Source organism: Lepisma saccharinum, chromosome 5, assembly GCF_977018435.1.
Source record: "Lepisma saccharinum chromosome 5, izLepSacc3.1, whole genome shotgun sequence".
Lineage (NCBI taxonomy): Eukaryota > Metazoa > Arthropoda > Insecta > Zygentoma > Lepismatidae > Lepisma > Lepisma saccharinum.
In genome coordinates this window covers 55528776-55543308 of record NC_139233.1, presented here as the reverse complement: position 1 = coordinate 55543308, position 14533 = coordinate 55528776, and the positions used below count along the sequence as shown (strand labels likewise).

Here is a 14533-nt window from a genome sequence, read left to right as displayed (position 1 = left end):
GTTGGGTAGTGCCCTTCCGATTTGGGATATGGGTTTGTGTGCTACTCGGATGTTGAAGGGTTTGAGGGCCTTGGCAAATTTTCCAGATGTGGTGGGGTGGTATGGAAAGGCGATCCATTTGGGTTTAGGATTTTGGTTCGGGTTATCTCTGTTTCTTGGATGTCTGAACTGGGTTTCTGTTTTTGCGCACCACATGGATAGTTGGCGCTCGGTGTAACCGTTGTTTAGGCCTATTTCCGTTACGCACGCTATTTCATCTTGCAGGTCATCTTCTGTGCAGCTGTGTGTGAAGGCTCTTCTGTAAAAGTTCATCCATACTCCAGCTTTCTGTTTTGGTGGGTGGTTGGATTTTGCATGGATATACTGGGTGCCCGAACCTGGTTTCCTGTATACGGATGTGACGAACTTGTCTTGGAGTCGTCGGATGCTGAGGTCGAGAAAGTTGAGGCGGCCATTTTGTTCCCTTTCAACGGTGAAGTTTATGTTGGGATGTATGTTATTGAGGGCAGTTAGGAGAAGGGTTAGGTCCTCTTCCTGTTTGTAAATGACTATGGTGTCATCGGCATATCTTTTGTATCTTATATGAGCAAACTCTGGTTGGGTGAGAATTGACTTCTCGGCCACATGCAGCACTATGTTGGATAGGGGTGCAGAAAGGGGGTTGCCCATCGCTAGGCCCCCTGTCTGGTGGAAGAAACTGTCCTCGAACTGGAAATAGTTATCTATCTTGGATGTCTGAACTGGGTTTCTGTTTTTGCGCACCACATGGATAGTTGGCGCTCGGTGTAACCGTTGTTTAGGCCTATTTCCGTTACGCACGCTATTTCATCTTGCAGGTCATCTTCTGTGCCCTCCTTCAAGATAGTGAAAAGAAGAAACTAAGGAACACCCACCCCAGCCTTCCCTGTGCATATGGCATACCAAAAACTCACAAACCAGGAACCCCCTTGAGAATCATAGTGGCCGGCTTCAATCAACCAAGTGTCCACCTAACCAAATGGCTCCTCCAGAAACTGACTGCCCACAATGACAAACTCACCTACTGCCTAAAAAACAGCCTCGAGGCAAAAGAATTTGTCACCTCTTTTGTCAAAGCCGACAACTGCAAACTAGCCAGCATAGACGTAGTGGACATGTACTCCTCCATCCCGATCAGCCTTGCACTTGACTCCACCAGAACTTGGCTACTCAGCAATAACACGCCTCCATTTGTAACTGATGAAATCTGCAACCTTCTACAAGCCTGCCTCACCCACAACTATTTCCAGTTCGAGGACAGTTTCTTCCACCAGACAGGGGGCCTAGCGATGGGCAACCCCCTTTCTGCACCCCTATCCAACATAGTGCTGCATGTGGCCGAGAAGTCAATTCTCACCCAACCAGAGTTTGCTCATATAAGATACAAAAGATATGCCGATGACACCATAGTCATTTACAAACAGGAAGAGGACCTAACCCTTCTCCTAACTGCCCTCAATAACATACATCCCAACATAAACTTCACCGTTGAAAGGGAACAAAATGGCCGCCTCAACTTTCTCGACCTCAGCATCCGACGACTCCAAGACAAGTTCGTCACATCCGTATACAGGAAACCAGGTTCGGGCACCCAGTATATCCATGCAAAATCCAACCACCCACCAAAACAGAAAGCTGGAGTATGGATGAACTTTTACAGAAGAGCCTTCACACACAGCTGCACAGAAGATGACCTGCAAGATGAAATAGCGTGCGTAACGGAAATAGGCCTAAACAACGGTTACACCGAGCGCCAACTATCCATGTGGTGCGCAAAAACAGAAACCCAGTTCAGACATCCAAGAAACAGAGATAACCCGAACCAAAATCCTAAACCCAAATGGATCGCCTTTCCATACCACCCCACCACATCTGGAAAATTTGCCAAGGCCCTCAAACCCTTCAACATCCGAGTAGCACACAAACCCATATCCCAAATCGGAAGGGCACTACCCAACTTCAAGAGATACTACCTACCCAAACTTGCATCCCCCGGTGTCTACAAGACCACATGCCAATGCCACAACACCTACATTGGCAGAACCATCCGCACCGTCCAAGAACGGATTAACGAACATGTAAAAGATTCCAAAAACGACACACCTAAATCAGGCCTCTCCCAACACCTCCACTCCACTAACCACACCATCTCCTCCATATCCATACTCCACCCAACCGGCTCTGTCATAGAAAACACCATCAAAGAAACCCATGCTATCATCCAGCAGAAACCAACACTAAACCTGGACATTGGACAAGCACACCCAACTTGGCACCCTGTCCTCAGAAAGATCCCCGACCTGAAAAAGAAAAGATGCTATGCACATACTCGACCCCCCTCCAGCCACGCGGGGAACAGGAACGGCACATTACCGAGCAACACGGCCCAGCCCCCCAACCCCCAACTGGCAACGCCACCGGACAACAGGAAGCAGACGACGCAAACCAAGATGCGCGCGCCAGTGCTGCCGAACGGGAAAAATCGCAACCACCGCCGCCCGGGAACAAACAATGTACTGACGCGGTACCATCTCCGCTTCAAACGCCTTACCCTTTTGTGAATGAAGACAGTGGATCTTCGAAATTAATAGGATTGAACCATTAAATTGTGCAACGCGGAATTACGAAATCTTTTAAATTTCACGTAAGTAATTTTAAACCGCGTTTACCGCAACCACCATGATAGTCATTAGCATTCCCAAGCTTAGCAAATTTTCTTCGAGAACATTCTTCTTTTTGTGCATTTTATCTCAATATGGATTTTTTTTTTATAATCTTCACGGAGATACGTAATATGAAGTAAGAATTAATAATACACATTTGTGCTGATTGAAGTTTTTCCAAATGGAGCTTTTCTTGCCACATACCAGAGAAAATCTCCTTGTGATTGGGTGGTTGGAACACTTAGAAGACTTGTATAGACATCAACAGTATCAAGTAACAAGTTCAGCAATGAAGTACCAATTCCATAGAAATAGTATTAGAGGCATAAATTTCCTATTGATCACGTAAGGTGAAATGATAACAACCCGCAGTACAATGTGTCAGCGATTGCAAAGTACTATACAACAGCACCAGGAAGATTAAGTATGCACTGTTTTGAACTTAGGCTATAGGTTATTAGGTTATTTACAGTGTTCAGTAAGTTACTTTTTACAAGTAACCAAGTTACAGTTACTCATTTAAAAAGTAACTCTCTTACAGTTACTGGTACTTTGAAAGTAACTGAGTTACTTTACAGTTACTGTGAAAGAAACTTACAGTTAATGATCATTGATTTGTGTAAAAATTACAAATTGTGTTTCTAGTACATAATCCGTATGTCTTCATATACCTACATTACTACTGCAAATAAATGATGAAACACAGAATCAACTTTGCTTGAACGATTTTAATTAAGAAATCATTTGAATGCTGACCACGGTATTTTGAATATGGTGTCATTGATTCCACTTGCACCTATTTCTTTCTCCTCCATTCCAAGTTCAACAAAATCCAAAGATCCACTCTTCAACGATGACTGTTTCCTAGCTCGACAGTCCACCTAAAACACTGAAGTTTCACATACAAGTAGATATGAATTGACATAAAGCATGGATGAAGTTAGCATGTAACAAAGGATAGCTTCCTTGACAGGCCAGCAATTCCAAGAAAATTTTTTTACGTAGCATCCAGAGAAGGTACAGATATTTTTTTTTTGCAGTTGGGAACAGAAAATGTGAACGGCACAATTTATAGTGCATGAAATTTTGGCAATGCATAGAATACAATAGAGTAAGTATTTTTCGGTACTATCTTCATGGGCGTAACTTGGGAACTTGAGAACTATCTTTGGTTGAGAGAATCAAAGTTTTCAGTCCCATAAAAATAGTGTCAAAGATTATTTGCTAAATACATTTTAAAAATCACAATAATTACTCTTTTTTTTGTTTGTTCCTCAAGTGCCAGGAGGTTACCAAAATATATTTAACTTGTAGGTTTTAATTAATCTATAAATTTTGGATAGGGAAAATGATTCCCTTTGCCCCCACCAGGTTACGCCTATGCTTACCTTCACACATAGTGAACAGAAATTTTGAATATTATACCTCAAAACATATTGTACTTCAGACTTTGTGCTAATACATAAGCATTTTTAATAAGATTATCTTTTAATGCAAATTATTTTTTTATCACCCTGTCTCTGAACCGCCCATCCCAATTTTTCCATCAAGCATTAGTACCCACTCTCAGCTACCTGTATATAAAATTTGGGTGAAATTGAAGGGGGGGGGGGGGCATTGCACGAAATTCGCTCTTGAAGTTAGTCATTTATTTTCTAAAAAAATACATGAAACTATACATAAAATACATGATTATTGATACACTGATCAGAAACCTTATTTAAATGAAAGCGTACACTATCCTGAGCAAAAGAAATCAAACTTGAAGTTTCTACGGCAAACCTGAGAGAAGATACTATAATTTATAGCCCAATGTGTGTCATTTGAAGTAGAGCCGCATGTGGTGTACACAGAGATTTTTAAGAACGCGTAATTTCTGAACCCCTTGACCAATCTCAAAAAAGTTGTCATTTTTGTAACCAGCATGAAAAGTTCTATAAGTATACTCAATTTCATCAAAATCGGAGATGGTGGGTGACATTTTCACAAAATTCTGGATGATTTGACATGGAATGACCCAAATGTGATTTATAGAGGCATGCATATTTTGTTTTTGATGAAAACACAAAATGCAAAATAACATGTTGTGTTGTTTATTTATCATGTTTCTGAAAGGTATTTCCTACCCTGTTTTGTCACGAAATGCGAAATGAACTGCAAAATGTGAAATAGACTCAATTAGGAAAATTGATTAATTCTGCTGTAAATATTTCAGAAAAAAAGTGGAAACTTTGGTAATTACTTAAATGTGCTATTAGAAGGGATACATTTATTTTATGTAATAAGTGCAGTTTTCAAATCAAATTGAGCATTATATTCACAATTTTAAAACCAAAATGTTATTTTACATACCGCTTTTGATCTGATTTTTCACTGCTGTAACACCATTATTTTATTTTATTAGCTGCTTTTGAACCCGAAATTGCCTCTGTTTTTGTACCGAAATTTTGCTTTTTTATTTACCAAAAATATGTGCCTCAAGATGATTTTACTTTAAAGTAAAATCATAGAATTTTTACAACTTCTGTCATGTTTAAAAGACTGGAATTGTGAAGTTTTACCTCATCAGCAGATGCTATGTTACAACTTTTCATTGAAACTGTGTTGTGAAATTTTACTTTCTAAATCAACGAGGTATATTATTCAAAGCAAAAGAAAAATAACTCAATAAAGTTTGTTTCTTACAAGGCCTTATTTGGAATTTGATTTATTTTATTGAAAATCAATATGGTTGATGTCCATTAAGATATAAGATAAAACTAATCTTTCTCTGGCATGGTATCAGTGTTTACTATTATATGGAGTGATTATGCAGCACATAATGGGGGAAAAAATATTACCTCTGGTTATTATTTGTAGGCCTCCAAAGGATCATGATAACTAGAAGTAGGACGGAAAATAGGAGATGCCAATAAGCTTCATCCACCCACAATTCCTTCCAATCCTGCAAATACCAAAAGAACAAAAAGTGTATTCACAAACTGTAAAACATATAAGATTACCATATAAATCGGGATGGAAAAGCAGATGTGGATATAAAATCATTAAAAAGACAGGAGCATTCTTAAGCAGCCGAAATAATAACGTGCAAATACGGGAAATAAATCTACTGCATATTTATGCAAGTACATTATGCCAGGTTGCAGAGACATACACTGCGACATACAGTTTCATCCATACACCCTTCCCTTGGAGCACAATTCTTCCAAGTACAAGCTCAGACAGTTCCATACTACCCGCGTTCTACAAAGGAATGTCCCCAGCTTTCAGTGGTGGTACCTCACGCATTATCGTCATTCACAATAGCTCAGTCTTGGTCAAGGGAAGAGCGGGGCAATTATCTCCGCTGGTTTCTTCCAGTCCCAGTTGCCTTTAGTCACATGTAAACTTTTGGGCCCTAGGAAAATTACGGGGGTGTGTACGAAAATTACAGTGCATAACATCTGCAGCTCCCCAAATACTGTTGGATTTCTATGTCACGTGCAAAATGTAATGACTTAACAGTACTATTATCATTGTAGTGAGATAATTACCTTCAAGGATTCAAAACAAGCCAATATCCACAATGAGTGCATGCAATATCATTAGCACACTTTCACACAAAAAGCTACTGATGATAAGTAGACAAAATTGAATAAACATCTCCACTCAATTTTATACACTATGAACTTAAACATTGGTAAATCCCACTAATAGTTTGTTTTTCGTATGGAATGTAAAAGGTGGTGAAATCAATGTAAAAGGTGGTGAAATCAATCATCCATTACAAATATTGATAATATCGCTGAACACATCAACGAAACTAATTTCCTTAGATATAATGCTCATAGAAGAGATTGTTATCTACATTTAAAGGGTTGGCGATTTAACATTTTTCTGCATTTAGCACAGTAAAAGAAATATATTAAAAACATATGACTGGAATGCCTCGCAGGTGAGAAACTGCAGGAGAGACTACTTGCCGTACCAAAAAGTAAAAAGTAAAGTGTTCCCCTGTGCATAGCACCACGCCATGAAGGCGTATAGGGGGTGTGGGGGTAACGGCCCACACTTTCTTGATCCGGTCGTGAGTGAGGGTGATGTGATCAGCATCATGCCCCTGACCACCTTTACCCCCCAGGGTTTCCCCCAGGTACCCATGTTATTCGACGCTGGGTGGGCGCCGGGGCCGCTTTCACCGTTAGAAAAGTTCCCGGATTTGAACCGGCCGGGGATCGAACCCGGGACCTATAGCATGGTAGTCAGACGCGTTACCGACTGAGCCACCGCGGCCACCACTTGTACCGTACCAAGTCTTGCAAATTATGCATTCTTTTTATTCATAAAAAATAAAAGTGTAGTTTGTACTAAATACATGCTAATTCTTTTTTTAAAGTTTTTGAGACAGCAATTATATTGGTCAATACTGACCGAGTACACATTTTCTTCTACTTAAAACATTGTGCTCAAAACACAAGTAATTTGTCACATTTAGCACTATAACGATCATTCAACATGCATTCTTTTACTTAATATGCAATACATGATACTTACAGTCAGACACTCCGTTAGCCTATGTGCTTTTATAGAATACAGCATGAAGACTACGGAAGACAGTACAGAAAATATAAGGGTATTGGTGAAGTGTCTGTATAATGACAGTTTGACTAGATTTCTGAAAAGGAAAAATATTTTTATTAATTTTTTTTTAATAAATTTAAATATTTTTTTTTTTATAAGATTAAAAAAATCAAAAAAGACCCACACGCAACATCAACAGTGGTTGATTCGGCTTATCTTAGTTTGCTTTTCAGCCAGTTCTGGATAATCATGAGGATGAGTGATGATATGATGAAAAGACACTCACACAGAACCAGGCCAGGACTTGGACCAGAGCCTCTGGCATTGTAGCATGCTGTGCTAACCACCCTCAATGGTGGAACCTTGATTATAGGCTTTTCAGAGGCTAAACACTTAAAATATGGTCAACTGTAAAATCTGGGAATAATTCATGTTATGGGACTTTAGACGAAGAAAGATATTAATATACATATGAAACATACTTATGTATGTGCATACCTGGTTATTTTATTCAATCTGACCTACAAGTTCCGATGTTGATGGTGACAGTTGTTGGTTACCAAAATTAATCACATAACAGTTGTTGGTTACCAAAATTATTCACAAAAAATAAACAGGTACACAGATAAGTAAGCACATATTATGTGTATATTAACTGGGAATGTAAACTAGGAGTTCTACTGTACTATCTACTTAATTCTTTGAAATGAACTTGACATCTATAGACTAGAACATACAAATAAATATGAATTAATGAATTTAATGTGTGCATTCGTACATATGGCTATTTCCCAACATTCATATTTTACAAAAAAAAACCTATCTAAATTAAAAAAGGGGTGTAAAAGTCCCTTAAAAAAGTAAAAAGTAAAGTGTTCCCCTGTGCATAGCACCACGCCATGAAGGCGTATAGGGGGAAATGTAAAATTGCAAGGTAGTAAAGAGACTTGCACAGAGCACACACAACACAAGGAGACAAAAATACTACTTCAGAGAATGTGCAAAGGGCCTGTGCTGGTTAAAAATTTACCAAAATGAATGAATAATGAATTTTTTTGCAATGGGACAGAGAATTATTATATATTTGTTGATTGATTGATTTGATTGATTTGATTTATTTTACTTTGCACTTCTGCCTTTGGCTAATCGCAAAAATGAGGATGAGTGATGATATGATGAAATTGATGAAGGGACACTCACAAAGAACACACATGCCTAGGCCAGAATTCGAAACTGGGACCCTGGCATGCTAGCGCTCTGTATTAATCCCTCCTCTACAGAGGTTGGCTCATTATATATTTGTGTGAGAAGTGAAAAGCTTACTACTCTCTCCCTTAACCCATACAATTAAAATGTTCACTTACCTCCTTAACCTGAGGGTTCTGGTAGTCTGAACAAGACTGGTGAATATCCACCAACAGATGGCAGAATCAAGTACTGCCAATGGAATGCTAGCTACTAAACCTTCATTAGAAGGATCGTTTTTATGATGCATGACTCTTAAGTAGCTCTCAACTGCAGCTAGAACAAAATAGAGGCCACCTATTCCGACTACACGGTGCAGCATAGGACCGAGGCGAGGCCTGAAAAAAAATTACAACTTGATTTAAAGGAAACAGTTTTCTTTATTATTAAAATTAGTGACTTAAAAGATTAATAATTTAATCAACCAATGGTGGTTTAATAGTAGCACTGCTGATTATTTTACTGATCAAATATTTCTAAACTAAGAATCACGAACCTTCCGACCCTCTGTAAACAACCGTCTCACTTCGAGTAACGTATCACTCCGCGTCAGCTGTTCATGGATGGCGCGGTCATCATATGCTGCTGTTCACTCGCATTTCACCCGAATACGTTACATGAAAAGAAAACGTATTACTATGTTTTATGACATCCCTACACATTGAAGCAAAATAAATGTTCGAAGTGTGATTAAATACGTGTTCTTGTTGAAGCTTGAAGTACAGGTATGAACATATTTTCGACTTCAAAAAATTCATTTATCTTAAACTGGGTTAACGGGTCCCTCCTCCCTCCCTTTTCTCTCAGTATGACGGGGCCAAAGTAAAACTGAGAGAGCGAGAGTCGATTCAGTAAATTCAAGCATTTTCTTTTCCTTGCTACCCCTTCCACCAAGCTATTGCCCAACATTGTTGACATGCAGAGAATTGTTTTTCTCCTTTGTCCAACAATGTCCCGCCAGTTTTAGCAGAAACTAGACAAACATAAGCCGAAACATAAAAAAATAGATTGTTTATCTCCATTCATTTCTCTTTCTTGAGCACTGAAAAAAAGCGACAATAAGAACTCACATTATTTATGCAAGGGAAAAATATTTACTTACTTTAATTCCATGGGAGAGGTTCAATGCCTGTCAGATCTTCATCACAACTATCTTCCGATTCACTTTCCCCGTCATTAACTTGGATAATGAATCTTTCCAAATTTAAATTGTCTGTCAGGTTGTCCACTTCCCACAATTTCCGCTCTTCGGTTTCAATGACATGCCGCACTGCGTCCGCCCAGTTACGCACCGAAATCTGAGACATGGCAATCTCAGTCAGTCTCTTGACCTCGTCCAACTTGAAGGTCTTGTTGTTGCGCGCAACGTACCCTTTGACCTGAGCCCATATCATTTCAATGGGATTCAGGTTGCAATGGTAAGGTGGTAGACGCAACACGGTGTGCCCGGCTCTCTTCAAGTACAACGCCTTTTTCGCTCAGCCAAGCCAATATGTTAGCCTTCTTCCAAGCAGTGGTTGGCAACTTTTCACATTTCACACTGTGATAGGGAGCATTATCCAGCACAATAACACTGTTCGGCTCAAGTTTTGGCAGAACAGATGAAAAGCACTCCTCAAAAACATCACCGTTCATTTCTTCGTAGTAGTCACCTGTAGTCTTTGACACAAAAATTAGCTGTGCACCGTCCACGAACCCACTTCCACTTCCAACATGAACAATCATGAGCCTCTTGCCTTTTCCTGACGGTTGCTTCATTACGGTTGATAGTCCTTCGAGAAAAGCTTTCTTTCTGGAGGTGACAGTGCTATCGTGCCACGCCTTGCTCACAGTGTGTCCTGCGTTTACCCACGTCTCATCCAAGTAATAAATGTTCTTACCTTGCTTTCGCAGTTCCCTTACGGACCGGAGGTATTTTCGGCGCCGAAAAACAATATCGTCCCTGTCGATGAGTGCTGTCTGCCGACTTCGCTTCCCATAAACGAACCCAACGTCCAACAAGAGGCGCTTTAACGTGGACGCGCTAAAATCGGGGAGATCCTCATCGTTATTAACATCCGCCAATACCTTCCGCACGGTGGGTAGTTCTTGATTAAAAAAATAGGAATGCACTTTGCGCTGTATTGTGCTTATTTCAAAATCGGTGTACTTGTTCACACGAGCAACAACGTTGTGTTTCTTCCCGGGAGTCACAATTTCACCGGTCGTTTTCCGTTCTTTCAAAGCACCGAAAACAGAAGACGCTGACACACCACTGCACTCGGACACCAACTTCACCACCTCCTTCACTGTTCTTTCAGGATGCCACCGACAGAATGTTGCATAAACGTTCAGAACAATCTGCTTCTCGCCACTTCTCAACGGCTGTCCTTGCCGATGTTTCTGAAAGAAACTCGGAGAACACGGAGACCTTCCTGCCCGCATGGAAGCTGCCATATTTGAAACTGGCGCTACTTTCTTGCCGCTCACGTGATCAGTTGTAATTTATTCAATCATCACGTATTATTATTATAAGCAGAAACCTTTAATGAAAAGCTATTTTAAAATTCATATTCCGGGATAATTTACATATTTTTCTAGCATTGGCAAGCTTTTTTAAAACGGACTATATGCGGCGGAAGAAATCCGCTATTAGGTTGTTGCCAACCCCAATACCTTCGCACTAAGTCGGTGAAGAAACTGAAGTGGTGTGGCAAATGTCGGCACATGATAATTTGATTTCACGATGTCAGTGAGGGTGCTGTGGGGTGAAGGAACACAGATGGGCTGACCATAGCAGAGGTGTGCACCATCGATTGCGACCCTCATGACTGCAGACCTCACAAACACCCTCACACTCTGTAAGACTTGTGGGGGTGAGGAGGGCAATGGCAGACCGTGAGGTTGAGATGAGGGCAAGACGCGAGAGGGGTATGGGTGGAGGTTGATTGAAAATGAACACCTTCGCTCTAGAAAGAAGAAAAACATGGTATTTTTTTAAAAGAAAAACCTGCAAATATGCATTTTATATGTAGGGTGCAATAAAATGTGACTGCCTCTTACCGTCCTCTTCCCCCACTTTTCTTTCCAGTGACAATGCTTCATTGACTTGCCGTTTTAGTCTCCCTCGGCATTTTTGCTGCTTAACCCAGAATTTTAGATAGAGCTGAAAAGGGCATACGAGTGTTTTGGGATAGCATAACTTTAGAGACGTTGAAGAAAAGTCTGGAGCATGTTGTAATGTGTGACATTGAGGTGTAGATCCCCCACACTGTGACACGCACTTTATGTCATTAGTTACCGAGACGATGAATACGATTCAAGTTAATCAAATTAACTCTATCAGCTTACTTATGTGCAATAGTAATAATAAATCATACTTTCAAACCCCAATGAATTTAATCAATAAACAGCTGTTTTAAAAACGTCATTTATCTCAATGTGTCATCGAATTCCCTAGCAAAGGTTATTTTTAGCATAAGACGACAGAAGAAGAATCATTTGGTACTGAACTGTCACACCCGGTAGGGGATAAGATCATGGACGTCAGTAGGATTTTTTCCAGGGAGGGGCAAGGAAGGTATTTTTTCCAGGGGGGGCAAACAAGGAACATTTTCCCCAAGGGCAATAATTAACACACATTATTGTGGCTGAAATTAAATTGTATGTAAAAAATATATAATTTTGGTTGAATTTCATTTTCCAGGGGGGCCATAGCCCCCTTGCCCCCCTTCTGGACGCCCATGGATAAAATATACATTTTTTTCTTTATTTTTTACATTTAAGACTTTATCTTCCACATTTGGGTAATCATCTCTACTTGCACTCAGCCACCGAGCAGCCAAGATGTATATTTAATTGTTCTTTTTAAGCTACGTATCAAATTAACTCCCAACAAGTTATAGGGCCTCCTTAAGAGAAACATTGCTATAACGCGTCCGTTGACAAATAGAACGTCTCTGCATCTTGTAGGCTACGTAGATAATTTTATTGTCATAAGTTGGCAACACTGTTATGATACACGTGCTTTTGTTTACAGAAGGTCTTAAGTTCTATGATTCTCACTTTATATACAGTTTGAAGCATGAGTTTCCACATTGATAAAATAATAAATCATTTTCTTTTCCTTTTCCTAAACAGAGGAATTTAAAGACATTTTTAACAGTGTGAAGAAAAAGTTAAATCCATTATAAAATGTAAAACATTCCATCAGCCAAGACCCAAAAATTAACCTTAGAAAAGTTCAGAATCACTTTTCAAAGTTATGTTAAATAAATAATTAAAACAAAGAATCACAGCCAAAAAAGGACAGTAAAATAATTTTAGAAATTCTTCAATTGTTACTTCCCAATAAAAATCAGGAGTAAGCCAATATTTTTTTTATTTTTTTATCTCCACTTTTCACTTATGCTTGATATTAGAATTCTGTAGAAATGTGGAGATCATACACCACATGTTATTGAACTTTGAAAGTTTTGAATTTTAAATGTTATAAAAATCATGCCTCTCTATGTTTCTTCTTATGTTGTAACAGAGATTTCATGCATAAAACTAATGAAAATCATTCATAAAAGTCTTATAAAAGCATAAATCATAAACATTGTCATATCAATTGTCTTTCAGGAAAATATACAACACAGGACAATTATATGACATTTTTCTTCCTCTGAACAAGAAACGTAAAATTAAATAGAGGTTATACTGTATAAAACATTATTTACACTAGCGGCAGAAAGTTTAGACTCACCTATGAAATTTATTGTTTAAATGAAAATAAAATGCTATTAGTGAAACCAACCATCATAGTGCATATATTTGAACTTGTATGGGTATGTTACACACCAACTTACATATAACACTGTATAGAAGACACCAATTTTTCACAAAAAGTTAAAAATTTTAAAAAAGGCATCAAAATGCATTTTCATCACACTGCCTGTTCATCAATATGTCCTCCCCTTGATTTGATGACAGCTGTACATATACGTGGCATTCTTGCTGCAAGTTATTTTAATGTCTCTGCATTTTCATACCTTCCCAGGCTTCCAGTAGACACTGCCACAGCTCCTCCAAAGAGCTTGGGGTCCTTGCTTTTGCCTTCCTGTCAAGTTCCTCCCACAATAGCTCAATTGGTGACAAATCAGGTGATTGGGAAGGTCAAATCATTGCTCCTTCGGCTTCCTTTCCTGCAACATATTGCTTACACAATTTTGATGTGTGTTTAGGATCATTATCCTGTTGTAGAACAAATCCGCGACCAATTAATCTTGTGCCGGATGGTACAGCATTGCATGAAAGAATATGATGATACTGTTTCTGTTCCAGTGTTCCTTGCACTCTCACTAAATCACCAACCATATTGTTACCAAAACATCCCCAAACCATGACACTTCCTCCTCCATGCTTTACTGTTGGAATAATACAAGCTTCCAAAACTCTTTCTCTAGGGCGGCGACGAATGTATTGGTGGCGGTTAGAACCAAATTTTTCATATTTTGATTCATCCGTCCAAAGTACTTGTTTCCATTGTTCGATGGTCCAGTTAGCATGATCTTTGGTACACTACAGCCTTTTACGCTTGTGTACGGCTTTCAACAATTGTTTACGAACTGCTACTCGACCAAATAATCCAGCCGCACGCAGACGATTTTTCACTGTTGTAACAGACACTGGTTGCTCTCTTGTTTTATTTATTTCTGCGCATATGTCCATTGCCTTCTGTCACGCTTACTGAAGATGACAATGTGGTTGTTCTCGACGATAGACGTCTTCCTTCGATGCCCACAGAGTGGCCGATCCTCATGACTACCAGTTTCCTCTACAGACACTGCTCTACAGACACTGCATTCAGAAATGTTTAATTGTTTTGCTATTTGTCGATTTGACCATTTAATTTCCTTATATGCACATGCCTTGGCCCTAATTTCTTGGCTTATATTAGCCTTCTTCCCCATAGTTGCTGGTAAATGCGAACTTGTTCCCACCTTTATGTCCAATTGGGCACTAATACTTCACAAGGTTCAAATACAAATAGCACGACAATAGCAGGTACTGTAGGTTAAAATTAC

At 39.3% G+C, this 14533-nt stretch overlaps 1 protein-coding gene across 2 annotated transcripts in view; it reads right to left on the bottom strand.

The window, feature by feature from the left end:
- The window catches only part of LOC145987835 (transmembrane protein 87A), an 84178-nt gene that overhangs the window by 18805 nt on the left and 50840 nt on the right, over nucleotides 1-14533 (bottom strand). For both annotated transcript variants that reach the window (XM_083122574.1, XM_083122575.1), the window contains 3 exons: nucleotides 8606-8824; nucleotides 7215-7335; nucleotides 5522-5625 (listed from right to left, as the gene is read on the bottom strand). In XM_083122574.1, the coding sequence (XP_082978700.1) occupies nucleotides 5522-5625; nucleotides 7215-7335; nucleotides 8606-8824 (444 nt within the window). The remainder of the gene's footprint in view (nucleotides 1-5521; nucleotides 5626-7214; nucleotides 7336-8605; nucleotides 8825-14533) is intronic.